Source organism: Coffea arabica, chromosome 11e (assembly GCF_036785885.1).
Source record: "Coffea arabica cultivar ET-39 chromosome 11e, Coffea Arabica ET-39 HiFi, whole genome shotgun sequence".
In the NCBI taxonomy this organism is placed as follows: Eukaryota; Viridiplantae; Streptophyta; class Magnoliopsida; order Gentianales; family Rubiaceae; genus Coffea; species Coffea arabica.
Window position 1 is genome coordinate 59468754 of NC_092331.1, and position 20139 is coordinate 59488892.

At 36.1% G+C, this 20139-nt stretch overlaps 2 protein-coding genes and 1 pseudogene across 5 annotated transcripts; 2 read left to right on the forward strand and 1 right to left on the reverse strand.

Moving 5' to 3' along the window:
* The first annotated feature begins 346 nt into the window (after window positions 1–346).
* Window positions 347–4045, forward strand: LOC113718622 (subtilisin-like protease SBT4.13). Its single transcript, XM_072072186.1, has 10 exons — window positions 347–445; window positions 1019–1110; window positions 1203–1294; window positions 1401–1647; window positions 1767–2259; window positions 2430–2527; window positions 2627–2854; window positions 2956–3067; window positions 3169–3385; window positions 3516–4045. The coding sequence occupies exons 1-10, from the start codon at window positions 347–349 to the stop codon at window positions 4043–4045; spliced, it is 2208 nt and encodes a 735-aa protein (XP_071928287.1).
* Window positions 4046–5282: 1237 nt separating this feature from the next.
* On the forward strand, window positions 5283–8642 carry LOC113718623 (subtilisin-like protease SBT4.4; annotated as a pseudogene).
* A 306-nt stretch (window positions 8643–8948) lies between these two features.
* Window positions 8949–18670, reverse strand: LOC113719178 (alpha-amylase 3, chloroplastic-like). 4 transcript variants are annotated; one of them, XM_027244288.2, is made up of 13 exons: window positions 18295–18670; window positions 16890–17020; window positions 16617–16671; window positions 16411–16530; window positions 16173–16293; window positions 15376–15731; window positions 13159–13787; window positions 12331–12520; window positions 11537–11643; window positions 11114–11363; window positions 10852–10974; window positions 10266–10433; window positions 8949–9612 (listed from the first exon to the last, which is right to left on the reverse strand). In XM_027244288.2, exons 1-13 carry the CDS (start codon window positions 18562–18564, stop codon window positions 9454–9456), a joined length of 2679 nt encoding a protein of 892 aa, XP_027100089.1. In that variant the 5' UTR covers window positions 18565–18670; the 3' UTR covers window positions 8949–9453. The 4 variants fall into 4 exon arrangements, with proteins under 4 accessions (XP_027100089.1, XP_027100088.1, XP_071927716.1 ...); XM_027244287.2 differs by having other exon boundaries at window positions 16617–16677; window positions 18295–18666; XM_072071615.1 differs by having other exon boundaries at window positions 16614–16671; window positions 18295–18665.
* Window positions 18671–20139: the final 1469 nt, after the last annotated feature.

Sequence of the window (20139 nt, forward strand, 5' to 3'; positions counted from 1 at the left end):
GCCAGCAAAGTATGACTGACTAATCAAATACCCCTCACCTCATTCTCATCTGTGCAAAGAACCGATTCTATCGTGAACTATGGAATGGAAGTAATTAGATACAAAGAATCAATGGGCATAAAAGCATTTCCTGTACGAAATCAATTGAATCATCTCGTTATATCAACCAACTCAGATTCTTACATTGGAGCAGCATGTTTAAAATGGAAAATCTTTTCCTACTTGTCAAAATATATATGAACGCAATCTTAAATAGAATAACAACACCACGCCTGCTTTTATAAATAGGGATTGTACAGCACAACCATAAAAATAAGTCACGAAGCTCATTTTGATGAAATCAAGAATGGATGCACTTCGAATTTCCTGCATTCTTTTCGCCCTTTTTGTCATTAGTTTGAGTGGAAGTGGTGGAACTACTGCCGCTACTGATGAAGAAAGGAAGGCAAGTCTTCTTAACAATTGTCTGGTCACTTGCTTGTTCTTACGACATACTTATAACTTTTCTAGTCATCTGCAATATTATTTAGGGACAATTTCAAAAACCCAATATCGTATGAGTTGTTAAGATTAGTTTTATATATATATATATATATATAGAAAAAAAAATCATTACTTGATTTATACTCTTGTTCTCTTAGTTAACTGCTTACTAATTGTTCTTTGCAAAGGAAGTTGCGAGCATTTCGCCTTCAACATTTTCCTGTATAATTATGAAAAACTAATTGTCTTGTTCACTCGTAAAGAAATGATCATCAATGGCTGCTCAGTTACAGAATCGATAGCAGATGCCCCAGTTTTTTGGTGATATGTTTTTTTTTTTTTTGGTGGCATCAGCAATGCCCCAGTTTATTGAATATGGAAAACTATAAGTCCAGCTGAAAGCCTTAATACATCAGTCAAACTAGTAGAAACGTTATCGGTATTAAGCTGTTTCGATAACCATAATGATGCAACTAAAGCATTGCAAAGATAAAATTAAATCTTAATTGCTACTAAATTTGTATTTTCCAAGCAGGTTTACATAGTATACCTGGGAGCCCTTCCTGAAGGAGATTATTCACCTTCAGCACGCCATCTCAGTATGCTTCAGGAAGTTGTTGACAGCAGGTAAGCCAAGTATTCCTAGTCTTGATCGAGTAATATGTACAAATTAATTCTTCTTTTCATTAACTTTTTTCTTTATTTTCTCTTTGTGAAAGTTACACGGGGAAATCCTTAATCAGAAGCTACAATAGGAGTTTTAATGGGTTTGCTGCAAATCTCACAAACCAAGAGAGAGAAAAGTTGGCTGGTGAGTCAAATATATATTAGCAATTAAGAATTTATGCATTAGATCTTAATTGAGCCTTATTACGATTATATGTGAAGATTTATACTGAGTTTCCATACATGTATAGGTCGGGATGCTGTGGCGTTGATATTTCCAAGCAAAACTCTCCAACTTCAAACAACTGCATCATGGGACTTTTTGAGATTTCCACGAAACGTCGGTCGAAATCTTGATATCGAGAGTGACATAATTATAGGAGTTATAGACTCTGGAATATGGCCAGAGTCAAAAAGTTTTAGCGATCACGGTTTTGGACCTATACCTAAGAAATGGAAGGGGGTCTGCAAAGGAGGCAAAAATTTCACCTGTAACAAGTAAACTCCTTGTGTTCTGTACCTGTAGGTGTATTTTTTTTTTTTGTTAAAATATGTCATGAATTTTCCGTTGTACACTAATCTATATTGCTTATTGGAAAACATGGTTACTTCTTAAGCAAAATCGTGGGAGCACGGTACTATGTCAGAGGAGATGATTCGGCAAGAGATCTAGATGGACATGGAAGCCATACTGCTTCAACAGCAGCTGGAAACGAAGTGGAAAATGCGAGTTTTTATGGAATTGCACAAGGTATCGCACGAGGAGGGGTTCCATCTGCAAGAATTTCTGCATACAAAGTGTGTAGTGATACGGGATGCACAGATGAAGATATATTAGCTGGTTTTGATGATGCTATAGCTGATGGAGTTGACATTATTACGGTTTCACTTGGACTACAGTCTCCAGTTGGCTTGCAATATGACTCCATAGCTATCGGCTCTTTTCATGGGATCGGCAAAGGTGTACTCACAGTTCAGTCAGCAGGAAATGATGGTTCTTTAACAGGACGAGTCGTCAGTACTGCGCCATGGTTATTCACAGTTGCAGCAAGCACTACAAATCGCAAGCTCGTCAGCAAAATTGCCCTTGGAAATGGAGCCGAGATTTTTGTATGTTTAATCAATTCAATTTTTCTCGCATTTACTAGTTGCTATAGATTTTGCAATACTTAATTTTCTCAGCTTCTGTATAGTCACTTATTAACAGCATATTTGACTTAAGGTTATATCAATTCCTTTGTTTCTTGAACTTGCTCATCTTTTGACTTCACATGTAACAGGGAAATGCCATTAACTCCTTCAAGTTGAATAGCACGAAAAATTACCCTCTTGTATATGGAAAGGATGCTTCAATACAGTGTGGCGAGGCTGAAGCTAAGTAAGTTCCGTTTCTATCTAGCCATTTATCCTTGGCGCTGGTCACGACTTTTTCAGCGCAAGGTGGAACATAATATCTAACTAATATATTCCATTGTAGGCGTTGTTATGGAGGCTGTCTAGACAGAAGGCTAGTTGAAGGAAAAATTGTACTTTGTGATGACACTTTTAGCAGCAGCAACCTCGCTGAAGTTAAAAGGGCTGGCAGCGTTGGATCAATTTTCCGTTCAGGTGAAATCTATGATGTTTCTTTTGTTTTTCCTTCTGCTGCATCAACTTTGAGCCCTCAACAGTTTGATCTGGTCGAAAGCTACATCAACTCCACAAAGTTAGTCACGAGCTATATATCCATAATCTTGTGTATTGGGTTGTACCAAGCACTATTTTAACTTTCATTGCATTGCATTTGGTATCCTTATTTGTATACAGAGTACCTCAAGCATACATCTATCCAAGCGAGAATATAACAGACTCAAGTGCTCCGGTAGTTGCATCATTCTCATCTAGAGGGCCAAACACTATTTTCCCGGATATTCTGAAGGTAGGTATTCTAGCCCACATTTGGCAGCACCTTTTGCTATTGTTAGTTCATAAAAACTTTTACATGCTTACCAATTACCATGAGGCTGCTTGATTATACAGCCGGACATAAGTGCACCAGGAGTTGATATTCTGGCTGCTTATTCTCCTGCTGCATCCCCATCAGAAATCTCTCATCAGGATGCAAGATCTGTAGAATACAACATACTATCTGGAACGTCCATGGCATGTCCTCACGTAGCAGGTGCAGCTGCTTATGTGAAATCATTAAACCCTCACTGGTCTCCTTCAGCAATCAAATCTGCTCTTATGACCACTGGTAACAGTCGCACGATTGCTACATATTTATGTTTCCTTTTATCTTCTTTATCCTTTAGAAACTCGTGCTGTTTTTCGGTTGTTCTTGATGACATATTTTATGAATGATGAAAAATTCTATTTGCTCCTAGCTTGGCAGCTGAATGCAACAAATGCTAGTCATGGAGATGCGGAGTTTTCTTACGGAGCAGGACATCTTGACCCAGTAAAAGCGGCAGATCCCGGACTCGTGTACGAGATATTAAGATCAGATTACATCAAATTGCTCTGTGGCTTGAAACTTGATCCAAAAGCATTGGCACAAATATTTGCTGATAATACCTCATGCACTAATGTGGTTCCGACACAACCCAAGGATCTTAATTACCCAACAATTACTGCAAAAGTCGAAAATGGCGAGAGATTTACAGCTACATTTTCAAGAACGGTCACAAATGTTGGTCTTCCCAATTCAACATACAGAGCCACAATCACTACCAGGCCTTCTCAGGTGAATATTTCTGTGGAGCCTAACATCCTATCATTCACGACGGTGAACGAGAAAAGATCATTTGTTGTGACGGTCACCGGTGGAAGAGCGACACCGCCGGTGATATCTGCTTCACTTGTGTGGTTTGATGGTTTGCATAGTGTCCGAAGTCCAATCATTATATACACATAATTTGTATAATGTCATTAATTTCACCGAATCAAGCAAATTATTTGATTAGCGTGCCAGCAGGAAGTATTATCTGTCCTTATATTTATGATTCATTAATTAGATTTATAATCCGAGCTATGTGGCTCTTTGAATTCATTAATTAGATTCATTAACATGTATTTTAAAATTTTCAGAAATTCAACCGATGATCAGTAATTCAATAATATTTTTTTATATCCATTTCGAACCGTTTTACCAAATATTAAAATTGGATATATTTCGATTTTACCAAATGCCCCATTTTTCAATTTTTCCGAAATTCGAACACCCCTAACCGCTACTAATTGAATGTGTGCGTGCATCTTACTACTTGGCAGTCAGAATTTTATCTTGAAGGAATACCGCTTCGTTTTTGGACCAATGGAAGGTGTACCCATTTACTCCCATTGACAAATTAAGTTTGTAGAATTGATTTTTTTTTTTTCCAATTTTGGTAGGCAAATGAATATAGACAATTTTTGGAGAACCTACTACAGGTTGCCTACTTCTGGCTCTGTTTGGATGGGAGTATTTTTTAAAAACAAGTTTTTCAAATATAATAAAAATTTGTAAAAGGTAATCTAAAAATTAATTTAAATTTTTAAAAAATTTTTAAAAATATCTCAAAATGTATTCTAAAAAATCTTCTAGTCTTAAATATCCCAAAATATTTTCTAAAAATATCCTAAAATATACTCTAAAAACTCGGTTACAGCAAAATTTTTCAAAAACACTCCGAAAAACAGCTAATCCCCGTTTGTTTGGACAGTAGATTATTTGGCCAAATATATTTGCTGACATCACCATTACAATTTCCAATACAACTTTTTATCTTTCCAATTACCTTTTTATCTCATATACATCACATCACAAAAAGTGCTACAGTAATTATTTCAAATAATACCCTATCCAAATAAACCCCATGTTTGCCAAATAATACTTGACACTTAATTCCTGAAAAGTATCCAATAATCTCGCATATTACTCGATTAAATTAGTAACTTTTTTTCAGCCGATTTCTTTTTAATTTTTTGTTCTATAGTACTTTGAATATGAGGGCTATTTTTGTGATTCTTTATTTTCTTCTCGTCTTCATTTTTATTTGATGGTGGAAGGCCTTCTTTATTCACTTCATATCTTGCTGTGCAAAAGAAAATTGATAATAGACAAGTTAGTTTAAGTCATTAAATAATCTTCTAGTATTAGAGACCGATAAAATATGGCAGTGTAAAAAAGCTACCTTAAATGGATGCAACGCATTTTTTTTTAAGTTTTTTTTAGCAAAGGAAGATTGAAATTTAAGAAACGAGGAAGAGTACGGGGATTAGAACCTAAATCCTCTAGGTTCTGAGACCTCAACTAAATGTCACGCATTCGTGTATATTCTTCCATAACAGTACTTCCATAAAATAAAATTAATAGGGGATCTTTCTGTTTATGCCACAATAAGCCTTGAAATGTATCTGGTTCACCTACAAAGATGTTAAAGAGAAAGATTTCATTTTCCTACGTACTTAATTACCAAACTATATATATCACAACTTTAAGAAGGAGACAAGTACATGCATGCCTATATAAACAAAGATTGTGCCAGTCAAAAAAAAAACTTGATTCATAGCCAGGGGACTAAAGAATGGATAGACTCCGCTCTCATGCTATTTGCTACATTGTTATTTTATGGGTAAAAAACAAAAAAGACCCTGCGATAAACCTAATACACAAAAAAGTCACTCGTGATTTCAAAATATACAACACGACACCTCGTACTTTAAACTAAATTGTAAAGGTAACGGAATCCGTTAAACTTAACGGAAATGGACGAAATGACAAAAATTCCCTGATATAATTAAGCAAAAGACAGCTCAAAAAAATCATTTGTTTTATTCTCTAGATAGAGAGAATTGAGGGTTAAGAGGTAGAATAAGTATATTTGTTAAAAATTAGGTATAAAATTTTTTTTTTAGGTTCCAATAAGTCATTTCCCTGTGATATTTGTTTTATTAATTCCCTTTTTCCTCTGTGGCTCTCTCTCTCTCTCTCTCTGAAAAAAGATATCTAGGGAAGTCCTTAATCAGAAGCTACAATAGGAGTTTTAATGGATTTGCAGCATATCTCACAAACCAAGAGCAATAAAAGCTGGCAGGTAAGTGAAATGTGGTCATTTTCTTTTCTTCATGCATTATACCTCCGTTAGATTCTATTTGGTCAGTGACAGATGAGTATTTAGTATTTACTACTACTTATGTTTCCTTACAATGTAGCTCGTGACGATGTTGTTTCCGTATTCCCAAGTAAACTTCTTCAAGTCCAAACAACTGCATCCTGGGACTTCACGGGTTTTTCGCAAAATGTCCATCGAAATCTCAAAATCGAAAGTGACATAATTATAGGAGTTCTTGACACAGGAATTTGGCCAGAATAAAAAAGTTTTAACGACCATGGTTTTGGCCCAGTACCCAAAAAATGGAAGGCGGAAGCAATTTCACTGCAACAAGTAACTTCTTTTTCTTTGGAATATTTTTTGTGGAGTAACACAATAATTCAATGTTCATTGAACTACATACTCACTTTACAGTAAAATCGTGGGAGCACGAACCTAGGTCTCAGAAGATGATTCTGCAAGAGATACAGAAGGACATGGAACTCATACTGCCTCGACGGCAGCTGGGAACGAAGTGAAGAATGCGAGTTTCTATGGAATAGCACAACGTACTGCAAGAGGAGGTGTTCCAGCTGCAAGGATTGCCGTATACAAAGTATGTTACAAAATCGGATGTGCATATGAAGATATAATGGCTGGTTTTGATGATGCTATAGCTGATGGAGTTGATATCTCATTACTGTGTCTCTTGGATCGAAATCTCCACTTGATTTGAAGAATGATGTCATAGCTATTGCTTCTTTTCATGCGACAGAGAGAGGTATACTCACAGTTCATTCAACAGGGAACCATGGTATTGTATCAGGTGATATTTCCAGTACCGCACCATGGTTATTCACAGTTGCAGCCAGCAGCACGAGTCGTGAGATCATCGCCCAAGGTGCCCTTGGAGATGGAAATATTCTTGCTGTATGTATTTCCAACTTATTCTCCTTCAAAGGCTGCACAAATAAATCTGTTACTTAGCATTTAGCTCTATATACAATACCTTATCAAACATCAATGGCGTAGTAGCTCGAACTGAATTGTACAAGTTCATATTCTGTGGAGTTAACAGCTTGCTTACAGTTTGACTTTGTATGTTGCAGGGAAGAGCAGTTAATTCTTTGAAATTGAATGGGACAAGTTTCCCTCTTAATACTTGGGAAGGATGCTTCAAAAACTTGTACCCACTTCGAAGCCATGTAAATGTTGGATCTTATCATCTATCCATCCATTCTTAATTGTGATTTCTGGCTATAAATTAAAAGATAAGGACCTTGATTTTCCACGTCAGGTCATGTTTTCCTGGGTGTCTGGACAATGATCTCGTGAAGGGAAAGATTGTAGTTTGTGACAGTGGTCTTGGAATTATTACAGCTAAAAGTGTTGGTGCCCTTGGGTCAATTGTCCTTTCAGGTGCATTGAATGATGTCTCCTTTGTTGTCCCTGGTGCTGCATCGAGTTTAAGTCTTCAACAGTTTAATTTAACTGGAAGTTATATCAACTCCGCCATGTAAGTACATAAAAATCCATGGCTTGCCGTCATGTTACAGCAGCAGCTGCTTATGTTAAGTCACTTCATCCCCATTGGTCTCCGTCAGCAATCAAATCTACTCTTATGACTACTGGTAATACTCTTTCAAAGGACGCTTGTTCTAGCACATTCAACATTCTCATGTCAAAGTTCTTCAATTCCTACATTTCATTTTTCGATCTTTTTGATGGGGTAAAGGGGACCACGGAATGATGGAAACAGAACTTTTGAAGCTCCTTGATCACCTTTTTCACGAGTCACACTTCCTATTATTTGCTTATAGCTTGGCAGATGAATGCAACCAATGCTGTTCATCAAGATGCTGAATTCTCTTGCGGGGCAGGTCATCTAAATCCAGTAAAAGCTGCGCATCCTGGACTTGTGTATGAGACATTCAAGGCAGATCATATTAAATTGATTTGCGGCTTGGAAATTGATCCATCTACGCGAAAAAAGATATTTGCAGACAATAGCACCTGCATGAAAGTAGCAGCAGTACAGTCTAAGGATCTAAATTATCCAACGATGACTGCCCGGGTTCAAAAACAGAGAGAGTTTATAGTTACATTTCGAAGAACAGTTACTAATGTTGGTCTCCCCAGCTCATCATATAAAGCAGTTGTTACTAAGGCTTCTCTATATAATATCTCTGTGAAGCCTAAAATTCTATGGTTTAAAGGCGTTGAACCAAAGAAAATCCTTTACTGTGACTGCCAGAAGTCCAATCGTTGTGTACGCATGAGCTGTGATCGCATTTGACCTCCTTAATTTACGAAGTCAGGCAAATTGTTAGGTGCTCTGGCCGGATGCCTAATTTGTTCAAATGTACTTCTGTTTCGAAGTTTGTACTAGAGCTCCTAAAGGTCCTTTAGAGTATATACATCGAAATAGATCGGGGATAATATCCTTCCTACAAACAATTGCACTCAATGGCCTTGATATTTAGCTGTCATTTGTTATGCTGAGAGCATATTTATTCTTCAAGTAGCTTTGTTGCGTTCTTCAGTAAAATTCTTCAGGGGCCGTCCAGAAGAGGTTGCATGTAAAAGATTTAACATGGACAGGGGAGAAACAAGATGCTTTCAACTAGCATCTGCACTTGATGTTATTGTTTGTTGGAAAAGACCATAAAAAAAAAAAAAAAGAAGAAGAAATCTGGTTTATGCTTTCAACTCTTGACTTGAAAACAGAGCCAGGGGGCCAGTACGTGTATAATAAGAGATGATTATATATATCATGGCAACTAGTTTTTACATCCTTAAACTTGGGAATTATAATACATTATACCCTGATCGTGTTTCATCAGGAGAATGAAAACATCGAAATCTTTCCATTTGAAAAAATAGCAGCGCACGCCATAATCGCTGAGCTATGAGGTATGAAATAAAGACTACAAATGTGTCTGCCAAATTACATATTCGGTAGCCACACTTGCCTGTATCCTGTTCCGCAGATGAACACAAGCCAATTAAGTTGCCATAAATGACCCTTTACATAGTCTTTGCTGCATCGAAATGCCAATTGACTCCCCGTCCATTCTGTGTTTTGGGGTACACACAATGTCCGCAAGTTAACAAAGGGCTTCGGACTAGCACCCGTCCAAATTCACCTCCTTTTAAATTTGTAAAAAAATTTGCAGTGACTCTTAGCAGATTTTGAAAACATGCTTCCTATAATATATACTTAGTATCAATTTGAGCAGCCGTATCTCTATCACGATGCTTCCCACACTTTGTAATCCTTGCCCTCAGTAGCTAAGGACCATTTTTGAGGACCAGTTTGAGGCTCATAGTAACCCGGTCCAATTTTCATGGCCACCTTCTCATCAATAATTGCCGCATAAACATCCCTTTCTGCCTTCATTACTTTAACCTGAATACAAGATAAAAGAAAGGGACAACGATAAATCCTAGTGTGGCCAAGATAATATATTTCCCCTAGCAGTCTACTGACAATTCCCCTGTCCCTTGTTTTTACAAAAATGTGACTGACTGATGGCTGTATAAGAAAAAGGAGGACAATATTTCCACAAGAATAAACCTTGTCACCTGAATTTAACGGCAAAGGCATTCTCCAAACAGGTCATCAGATTTAGACAAAACTGTTAAGAGATGACCTTGTAACATCTAACATGAAAATCTGGATACCAGACAATTGCTTCAAATGATATTGAACAATTTCCTTTTAACTTCATGTAGCAATTAAATTCAATACTCAACCAGCCAAAAAATACAGAGAAGTATTTAATAAAGGACAACGAACAGGATCAGTAGAAATAGTAGGAAACTGCACGATTTAAGAAATATACCAGTTCAAAGGATCAATGAAGCTAATGATTGGTTGTAAATCCAAGACAAAAGTAGAAAGATAAAGGTCTTAGATTCTGCATTTGCAATCTTCCACAGTATCAAGAGATTAATAGTCCCGATTGACTTATGTTCTGTAGGAACCATTTTTCATTTTGACATGCTTTTTTCAGACAACAGGAAATTACTGCAGTGATTAAATTAACATCATAAACTTACTATGCTTCTGCAGTGGATCTTGTTCCGGGTTCTCACGGAGATTAGTTTTGATAGTTCGGACTGGTAGTCAGAAAAAATGTGATCATAAAATACAGTCGGTGTTCCTGGGTGAGTGAGGATGTAAGCATATCCTTGCATCTCCTTTCCACCTGGAAATCTCCAATGACCCTAATAGATGGATTGAAAGGAAAACAGCAAGCAAACAAGTTGAAAAGTAGATTAGATGTCATTACTCATCAGAACAGTTAATGACAGCTATTTAAAAATGTCAAACAAGTTCTGTTTAAACATTATTGTAAAGTTAATGATGTGACCGATCCTTAAAAAAAACAAGTTGCTATGTCAAAGAAAGGACATACAAACGTGTGATACACCACTACTTGAGAGCTTCTCTTCCATCATGAAAAGAGAGAAATGTGTCAAAAGGCCAGTTTATTTCATTGAATGAGGTAGGTAAAATAAGAGGAAGTCCATTAAGAGACACTTTGAATGTGCTATTATTTTTGTATTGAAAAGCTTGAGTTCATGGAACTTAGCCAGGGCCCAGAAAGATACACCAGAGCAATAAACTCTCAGTACTATATACCTGAGTAGAACCAGTATCATGGTTCTCTATAAAAGTAACCGCACGAGATGGCCACCAACCAACAACTCCAGGAGGTTTCCCTTTCTCGTCAGATAATCGCCAATATTCATACCTTCCAAGTGCCTAAAAGTTGCAGATCAAAAACAACTAAGACACGAAACTGCTCCCAAAGCAAATGAAACCATGCACTCTATATAAGTAGAAGAGAAAGGTTCTAAGATGTTATGATGGTTAATGCAGCCTCTGCTAAGTAGATGCTTACAGAATGAAGAATCCCTTTTGTGGTAACATCAAATGCACCAGCACATCCATTAGTAGCATTAATCCAGTCAATAATTCGCTGCCTATGTGCATCTTGATTGTGATCCATGTCCCCGTATGTATAATTAAGAGAATCCCAGTACTCGCCCACAGCAAAGTAAGGCTCACTAGCATCAATGTAATCCTTGACATAACCACCCCAAAAACCTCGAACAAAATCAAGCCTCCACCCATCATATCCAATCTCTTGCCTGCAAGTCCACAAATTCCAAAAGACCCAGAAGTTAGTCCCAGGTAAGTAAAAACCTGGAATTGTACTTCAAATCATCAAATAACCTGATGAAAGATACAGATGTATTACTGAACCCACTACCAAACAAAGAATTAAACAAGCACTTGACACAGAGCAATGCCAAGAAATGACCTTAGCCAACATAACCATTCTTTGAGGTCCTTTCTCACGAATTCTTGTGAATGATCGATATTAGGTGCAGCATGGAAATTATCCCCACTACTTTTATTGCCTCTTCCCTGTGAGGAAAAAGATACAGTAAAATAAATTGTTGGAACTGCCACGTTTTTGGAATCACACAGTGGGAAATCCAGATGGGTATGTAAATACAAAGGTAGAAGATACTGCTCAAATCAGAAGAAACACCAATACTCTCAAAATCGATTTGTCCAGAGAGTGGAGACACGAGCATTTGCCTGTAATTATATAATGGAAAATAATCTAGGTACCACACAACAAGTAAGCTTCATAAAAAGTAGAAGGATTGCAGTTGCTGTTTCCAAATGCAGCACACAACTGTAAGTAAAGCCAACCACAAAGCACTAAATCTTGACAACCAAAATAAGCAGGATTAAGTTAATGTTTTGCCATAGAAATCCGTCCTAGCTATAGGAAGCTCAGAAAGTGTACATTAAAGACAAAAAATTGAAGCAAAAGGAAATGACAAGAATCACATTTCCCTTAGTTTCTGTATTTTTTCAACCAGTATACCAGTATACTGTCTTATTTACTCTTTTTTATCAGGTTTAATCTGCAGCCCAGGGTTTATGCAAATTTATCTACACACTGTTGAATGTTGTATTAAAGGAATGACAATAATGTTTTACACTCAACTATCCTGATAAAATCTGCCACTAGTTCCGATACCAACAAGCTAGTAGTTCAACCGTGAATGTTAAAATCTGTAACTAGGCACAAGCAAGTACCTGAAAATGTGGATCATCAGCAACCACTGCACAATCATCCCAATTCAAACGGCCACCAAAAATATTCCAAATACCATTCTGATTTTTGTAATGGGCACATCTATGGTTTAACACAGCATCTCCGAGGACATTGATGCCAACTTCATGGAATCTCTTCACGAGAGACTTTAATTCATCAATACTTCCATATCTGAAAATGATCAAGAAGTTAAAAACATCAACCACAGAGGCAGACAGACAGAGGGAGAGAGTGCTGCAAGAAGATGTGGTATAACAATTTCAGTAGTTATTCCTTGATCAGCATTTATTCCAATAATCAGAGCAATTTCAGGTAATCGGATTTATTTGTTCCCTTAGTTTAGTTATTCTAATCAAATAAACAAATTATAACTTTACCTAGAGATAAAAAAAGAAATTACAAGAGAATATAAAAATTTAATTAACATCTGCCCGGTAGCATAAAGAATTGGAAGACAGGCATGAAAAGAAGAATGAATAGCCTACTTCTGAAAGTAGACAGGTGTCAGCTACCACAATAGATTTGACTTAGCTACCCATTGTCAACTCAAATCCATGAAGAAGACTACAGCAGATCGTACTATTAAGAAGGCCATGGTTTTCATGATTATGTTTATAGGATTGAAGTAGGTGCAAACAGTATTAATGAAGTTTGCACATTTAGGTCTAAAGTCAGAGTTCAGTCCCACATTCTACATAACGGTAAATTATCTGAATAGGAAAACTGCATAAGCATGTCCAAATTCAGGATTCCAGGAAACTAATCTAATCTTAGTACCTATATTAGTTTTCCAACACAACTGTTCTTACCTGGAGTTCAGATTGTACAAATCCTTTGGCATGTAGCCTTCAGGTGAAACAGACTCTGTGGGCGGAGGTAACCAGACAACAGTAAAACCAAGTGATGATAACTCTGCAGCTTTTTGATGAAGCTCCATATACCATCTTCCAGATTTATGTGACTCCCAGTTAAATCCTTGACATACAACTTCAAAACCAGAACCAGTCCCAGAAGCTATTTTGACAGACGGTGTTAATACCTCTGCTTCTGAGACTCCCTCTTCTGTAAATGTCGGTATGGCGCTCCTAAAGATACTATAGGCTTCTGCAGCAAGCTTCTCGATCTCCTGAAGAATGCTTTCTTGGGCTTCTTTAATTTTAGTTTTCCGACTTTTTTCTGAGGCAATGTCACTGACCAAATTCCTTATCTCATTAATGATTCCATCCGTATATACAGTAGATGATTCCTTTGTTTTATTGGCAGAATGAGACTGGCTATGTTCTTTATTGAGGACCCTAGAACTTGAGAGGGGAATATAGAAGTCCTTCCCCATATTATTCAACCATGTATTCTCATTTAGCTTCAGAGCGAAGACAAAAGCAGTGAGCCCTACATCCAAAGTAAATGATCCCGAAGAACAAGTTCCACCCTCTTTTCGCTGCAAAAACAGGTGCATCTGGGGTCATTTACAAGCATATTTTGACCTCAAACAATCTCAGTTACCAAAAGATTGTGGCTTGGTCATAAAAAGGACTAACAGTCTATTTGGAGTTTCTGATACTTGAAAGCAGATATGACACTAACAAACAATCATTACAACCAATTCGTGTCTGTGTACACACACACACACACACAGCATTCTCGGGAATATCTTAATAACTCATTAAAAAGACAGAATCCATTCCATTATTATTTAAATCAAATAAATAAAGCAAAGAACAAGCCTTCGTATATGTTAAAACTTACTCAAATACTGCCCAAGGAGAATATATTGCATCTCACAGAAAAAGCAATTGAAATGGTGTAAAATCTTAGGACATGCAAGCAAAGATGACAGAACCCTGGCTAAGATGAATGAACAGTTTCTTCCTATGGGGTAACCGAGGAGACAAGTTTCCACAAGGCAACTAACATCTCTTAATAGGGACAAAGTTCCAACTTAACAGTATTTTCAACAGATGAGATCAGATCATGGAATAAAAGCTGGGAAAGTATCTTAGTTACAGCTTGGTTTCACTCTTGCTCTCTTTTTCTGGCATAACAACTTGGTTTCACATTTGCTTTCTGCTGCTGGATTTACTATTTGTTGAACTCTTTTGCAGTAAAGTTGTTGTTAAGACCCCTTCAACTTTTAATCAAGTTTTAGAGCTCAGAAATTTGATCAAGCTGATGACTTGAGTTTTATGCACTAAGAGTCTCGGTCCGTGTGTGTACGCCCACATGCACTTATATGATCATGCCAACAAACAAAGAACTTGGTAAATAAATTCCTTTCAAGTTTTTATAGTTACAGGGAAAAAATTCTCCACATTCACCTTATATTTTGGTAGCTTTAGACACCTTATAAATGATATCCTGATTATCCCCTGCTGTTTTAAAAAGAGTTATATTTCCTGAGACATGAATATTTGCTTGAAAGATAAAAAAGATGTACCAGCAGGCAGAAAACTGAATTTAATCCTTGATGATATATGCACAAAGACTATGAACTCAGATTCTGTTAGGGTTAAGCATGCAGTACATAAACCTCTCCAACTTAAAGTTCTATCTAAAGACACAGCATAAATTTCTACCTAGTTCAAGATTTTGACAACTTTTAATCCCAAAAATATTTGGAATAAGATAAATGAAATACGATACAAACTTACTAATAAACGTGCATAAGAAGATTGAAGAAATTTGCTGTGCAATGAAGAGAAATTGAAAGTACATGAAAATCACGAACACACCCCACAGCAAAATAAATTATTCATGATTCAAAACCATAGAAAGGAGTCAGTAATGCACTTTTCCACCGCCTAATTTCCATTTTTCCAGGATGCAAGCCCTTCACCTTGGGTAAAGGAAGGACTAGGCACCAAGCCACGCAGGGAAAAAAGAAATTTAAAAAAAAAACAATATGGTGGACTAAGTTCAAATAAGGACCAATTATCCAGCTGGGCCAAATTATCTTTTGGGGCTGCAGCGCTAAAATAAGTCATCACCATCAGATATAAATAGAAAAAATATTAAAATTGTATACATACTTGCAACAAAGTTCTCAAAGCCTTATTCTTGAATACTTTTGTTTCAGATGGATAGGGCTGCTCTGGAAGTTCCCACTTCCGATCCTTGTCTTTGCAGACTCCCCAGTGAACAATGACATCTCCTGGTAAGTCCGTTTCGATATACAAAAGATTCTTGGCTGTCTCTGGGCATTGTGTCACAGAAACAGTTACCGAGTTATCAACAAGAGTTTCTCTTACAATAGGATGCTCTTCATAAAACCCTTCAAGTCGACTATTTTGATGAGGTGGATCTTTTGACTCACAAGTGGTAAAATCCGTTTTATTTTCAGCTCCTTCTGACTTAAGAAGCATGTTGGACAGCTGTCCAAAAGCTCCTGGTGTGCAAGTAGAAACACCAAGACTTTAGTTGAGGAAGTTAGTAAAACTGAGCAAGCGGAATGAAATGAACAAAGCTCAATTACAACAAAGGCATTAATCTTTCTTCCTCATCCCATATATATCATATAACTGAAAAATCTTCATGAAGTACGAATTTTTTCTGGCCCACAATTTTATTAAGACATGCTCTTGATTATAGAATTCCATCCAGATGCAACTACACCATCCAACTTATCAGACCATCAGCAGTTTGTTTCAGATAAATCATTGAAGGCCAATAAACTCATAGACCAGTTTAAGGTTCCAATCATGAAGCATGATAAGAGAGAGATAAAAAGGAATATAGGTAAGTTGGAGAAAACACATAAATGCAAACAATTTACAGCTGCAACTGGAAGATCTAAAGAATTATGTACAAAGAGTAGAAATTGATTAACCTGGCCATATACCAAAGCCTTTTTTTGCTCCTACAACATTGCCATCATCATGACGATACTCAGTCAGAGGAACCTTGAAGTCTCTTCCTCGATGCTGATACCAAGATCCACTGTCCTCATCCTGACAAAAAGAAAAAGAAACGATTCAAGGTTACAGAACCAAAATTCACTGACCAAAAACTCTACATGGGAATTCTTATCTAATGGCAATGACTCTCAAAAATATTTGCAGGCATACCTTCAATACAAAATTTATTGCTGCGATTGAATTATTTGTATTGAAATCAATCTTCACTTCATAAAAACTCTCTCCTTCCAATGTGGAGGATTTTTCTAGAGGAGATTCAATTGCATAGTCCTGTCATAAGAGTCAAAAAATATATCAAGGAAAGAAATGAGGAAAACAACTGGACGGCTAGAAGGCATGAAAAAATCAATTACCACCTTAATGGCAATAGAACCTGGAGGTCTCATCTCCGGGGGAGGTTGATCCCATTCACTGCATCTTATATAGAAAATTCAACTTCAATGTGTGCAAAGCAGTTACCATAGTCGAGATACAAAAGTTCAAGATAAAATAAAGCTAAAACAAACAAAAGGACTTGGAATCAAAATCTCTGGATATATTTGTAAACATTTTTCTTTCTTCTAGGCTTGAATATGGAAATAATGATCACTATACAGTTCATCTTTATGGTCCTTAAAAGAAAGTCGAACCTGCCCACATCGCCTATGTACTTAACTCCCCAGTGAAGAACCCACTTCCCTGGTAGACTACATCCCACAAGGAGCTGCCAGTTTTCCTCATCTTTCCCATTAACCAATCTGATTGTTATCTTTCCTTCAACCTGCCATTCCCACAATTCAAATATAAACATCCCATCCATATTAATCACCAATTAAACCATAAACACTCAACCATTAAGAAACAGATCGTAGCAGTAACATTAATGATACAGCAATCAGTTTTGTTAAAAGCAGGACAGTGACTAATTAATCTTTAAGCACAAACCCAGTATTTAGATCGTTCGATTGCCTTACTTTTCTTCTCGTCTCTTTATAACGAGCAAAACAAAAATCCCAGATTGTGAGCTTGTATTTGCTTTCCTGCCAGTCCTAACATTGCATAATACTAGCACACCCCTCAGAAGCATCTCTTGTTATCGCAGCCAGATTTCCTAAATTAAGTAACCAAAAAACGAAATTCCCGCCACGATACAAACCACAAAACATTCACTTTTTTAACCAGAAAAAACAGTTGTATCAGAAATCTGTACTTAAAAGTTCATTTTGTCAACCATTAAAAAGATTAGATAACCACAATAGGTACAAGGAAACTTATCCATTAGGAGATCAACAACTGATTAAGGGTCTGTTTGATAACATAAAAAAGTGCTGAATCTGAATTTTTTCAGACATTCAGATGTTTTAAGTGTTTGATAAATGAAAATCTATTTGCTGAACTTGTTAAGCAATGCTGAACCTATGCGTATTTTTTTTAGCACAAGAATCCTAACTGATTCTGATAAAAATCAATAGAATTACTTCAACTATCTTATCTTATCTACCAAATCTACCCTTATTTGTTAATTATGTTCAAAATTCTTATCTAATTAAACAACCTAATATTCTCTATCTAACGATTTTTAGTTTCTCTTTTCTCCTTTTTTAATAACTTTCACATTTTCTCTATACTCCTCATATAATATATTTCATCTTTTATATTAATTTGATTTAAAAATAAATATTATCATTTTCATACCTAACAATTTTAAACTAATTAAATCATAGATTCTATTTCTTTTTTGAATGAAAGGATATAAGGGCAAAATTGTCAAATTAAACTTATTAAGCATTCAGTTATAAATATTTATCAAACAATATAAATAGATTCAGCATTAAAATTCAGACATTCATATATTTTTTTAGTGCTTAAAATTCAGCAAATTAATTATTTCAATATTTAAATTTCAGAATTCAGATTTCAAAATTCAGATTCAGTTTTATCAAACAGAACCTAAGTAGACAATAAATTCATTAGTTAAGCATGAGACGACACCGTTCCATGACTGATACTAGCATCAAACGCAACAGAAAATCATTAAGCATATCGAGGAAGTACCTTTACTGGGCGTTTAAGGGAGAAAGTTTCGCTGAAAACGACGTCAGATTCGACGACGGCAGCGGTGTCTGTGGAGGCGCTAGCTCGGAGAGTAAGAGCCTCGGGAGCTTTCAGTTCAAAGGAGCTCAAGCTCGGGCCACCGGAAAGTGGCCTCTTAGTGTAATTTAAGTAAAAAGGAGGGGCCCTTCTCGAATATGCATGAATATCTGGAACCAGAGTACGTCGTCTGAGAGAATAGTGGAGCAAAAGCTCTGTAGCAACGGTGGACATTTGCTATATCTCTGTTTGATTGATTTAATCAGAGAAAGAAGAAAAGAGGCAGGCGGCAGATTTACCTGCAGATATATATGTATATATATATAGATATGTGTGTGCGTGTATGTGTATATATATATATATATATATATATATGTATAACAGCTGCTGATGGATATATTATCCTTATTTTCCTCTTTCCTCCAAGTTGCCAGGTTAAAGCGGTAACTTCCCGGTATTTTCTTTTTCAAGATCTCGTAGGCTCTAATCTACCTTCCACCTGCCCTCATCTTAAATTTCATAATATTATTATTTCCATGCTACAAAAAAAAATACTAAAAATAATAGATTGCTTCTCCTTATGAATAAATTTCGTTTGAAAAAATATATTTAAAAAAAAAGGTAATATTCTTTCATTCTCACGACATAAAGACCGTATAGAATTTATGAAAAAAACATAACCAAACTAGATTCTAGCAAACAAAGAATGGTAAGAGCGCGATGAATTTAGTAAAGCGTCAATATTATAGTAAAAAGATTATAATAAACGAAAAATAGCGAGATCAAGATGAATTTTAGTAGAGTATAATATTTCAAATACTTTTATATTATTGTCTAATTTTAGAAGGCTCGCTATATTTGAAGGACCATATAATCAAAATAAAAAATCAACTAATTTTAAGAATTCTCACATCTTCAAATACAACTATTTTGCTTTTATAATTATATAGTAGACCTATCAAAAAAAAAGGCTAAAAATTGAGTATGTGTTATGAGGGGCAAATCTTTCAAAAGAAATGAGTCATAGAGGCAACAAGAGAATTGGCAAAAAATCCAAGGGGAGGAAGTGATAAATTTCTCATGTGATGCGGTCAGGCGTCCAGATGTCTGCGCGCTTTGCGGCCAGAAAGTGGTCATTATAATATAACGCACTTTAGACTATGGACAGCGACACTTTTAGCCGACCACGTATCTTTAGTCTTTACGTACCTTAAAAGGGTCAAACTTTTATCTCCGACCCTTTGGACTTTTAATTTAAGATATTGTCTTTTACCCATCATTGCTTCATAGAAGAAGGGCAGTTATTTGTCTTTTTCTCTTTCTTTCTTTCAGGTTCCTGTCCTTAACTATTCTTCGACTGCCAACGATGGAGGCAGCTCCGTCTATCTTTGTTTGGATAGAGTGTTATTTAAAATAATTATTCTAGCATTTTTTATGATGTGATGTATATGAGATAAAAAATTAATTAAAAATATAAAAAGGTGAGTTGAGAAATATGTTTATGATGCAAATAAAATATTATTTGGAATAATAATAGAATCCAAACAAACCTGAATCAGAAAATTCTCTGGAAAAAATATTCAAAAGTTTAAAAAGGAAAAACACTAGGAATTTTGCATTTGTAGTTATGAATTATAACACTCAATAATTTGGCATTGGAGGTAATTATCTTAGATGTGAACCCTTTTTTTCTTCTCTTTTTTTTTAATTTGAAGGACCTATGAGGAATAATTTGAAGGACCTATGATTTTGGATAAGCATGCCTACATGACTTGCGTGATTGGAGCAGCAATTTCCCACAAGAAAGAC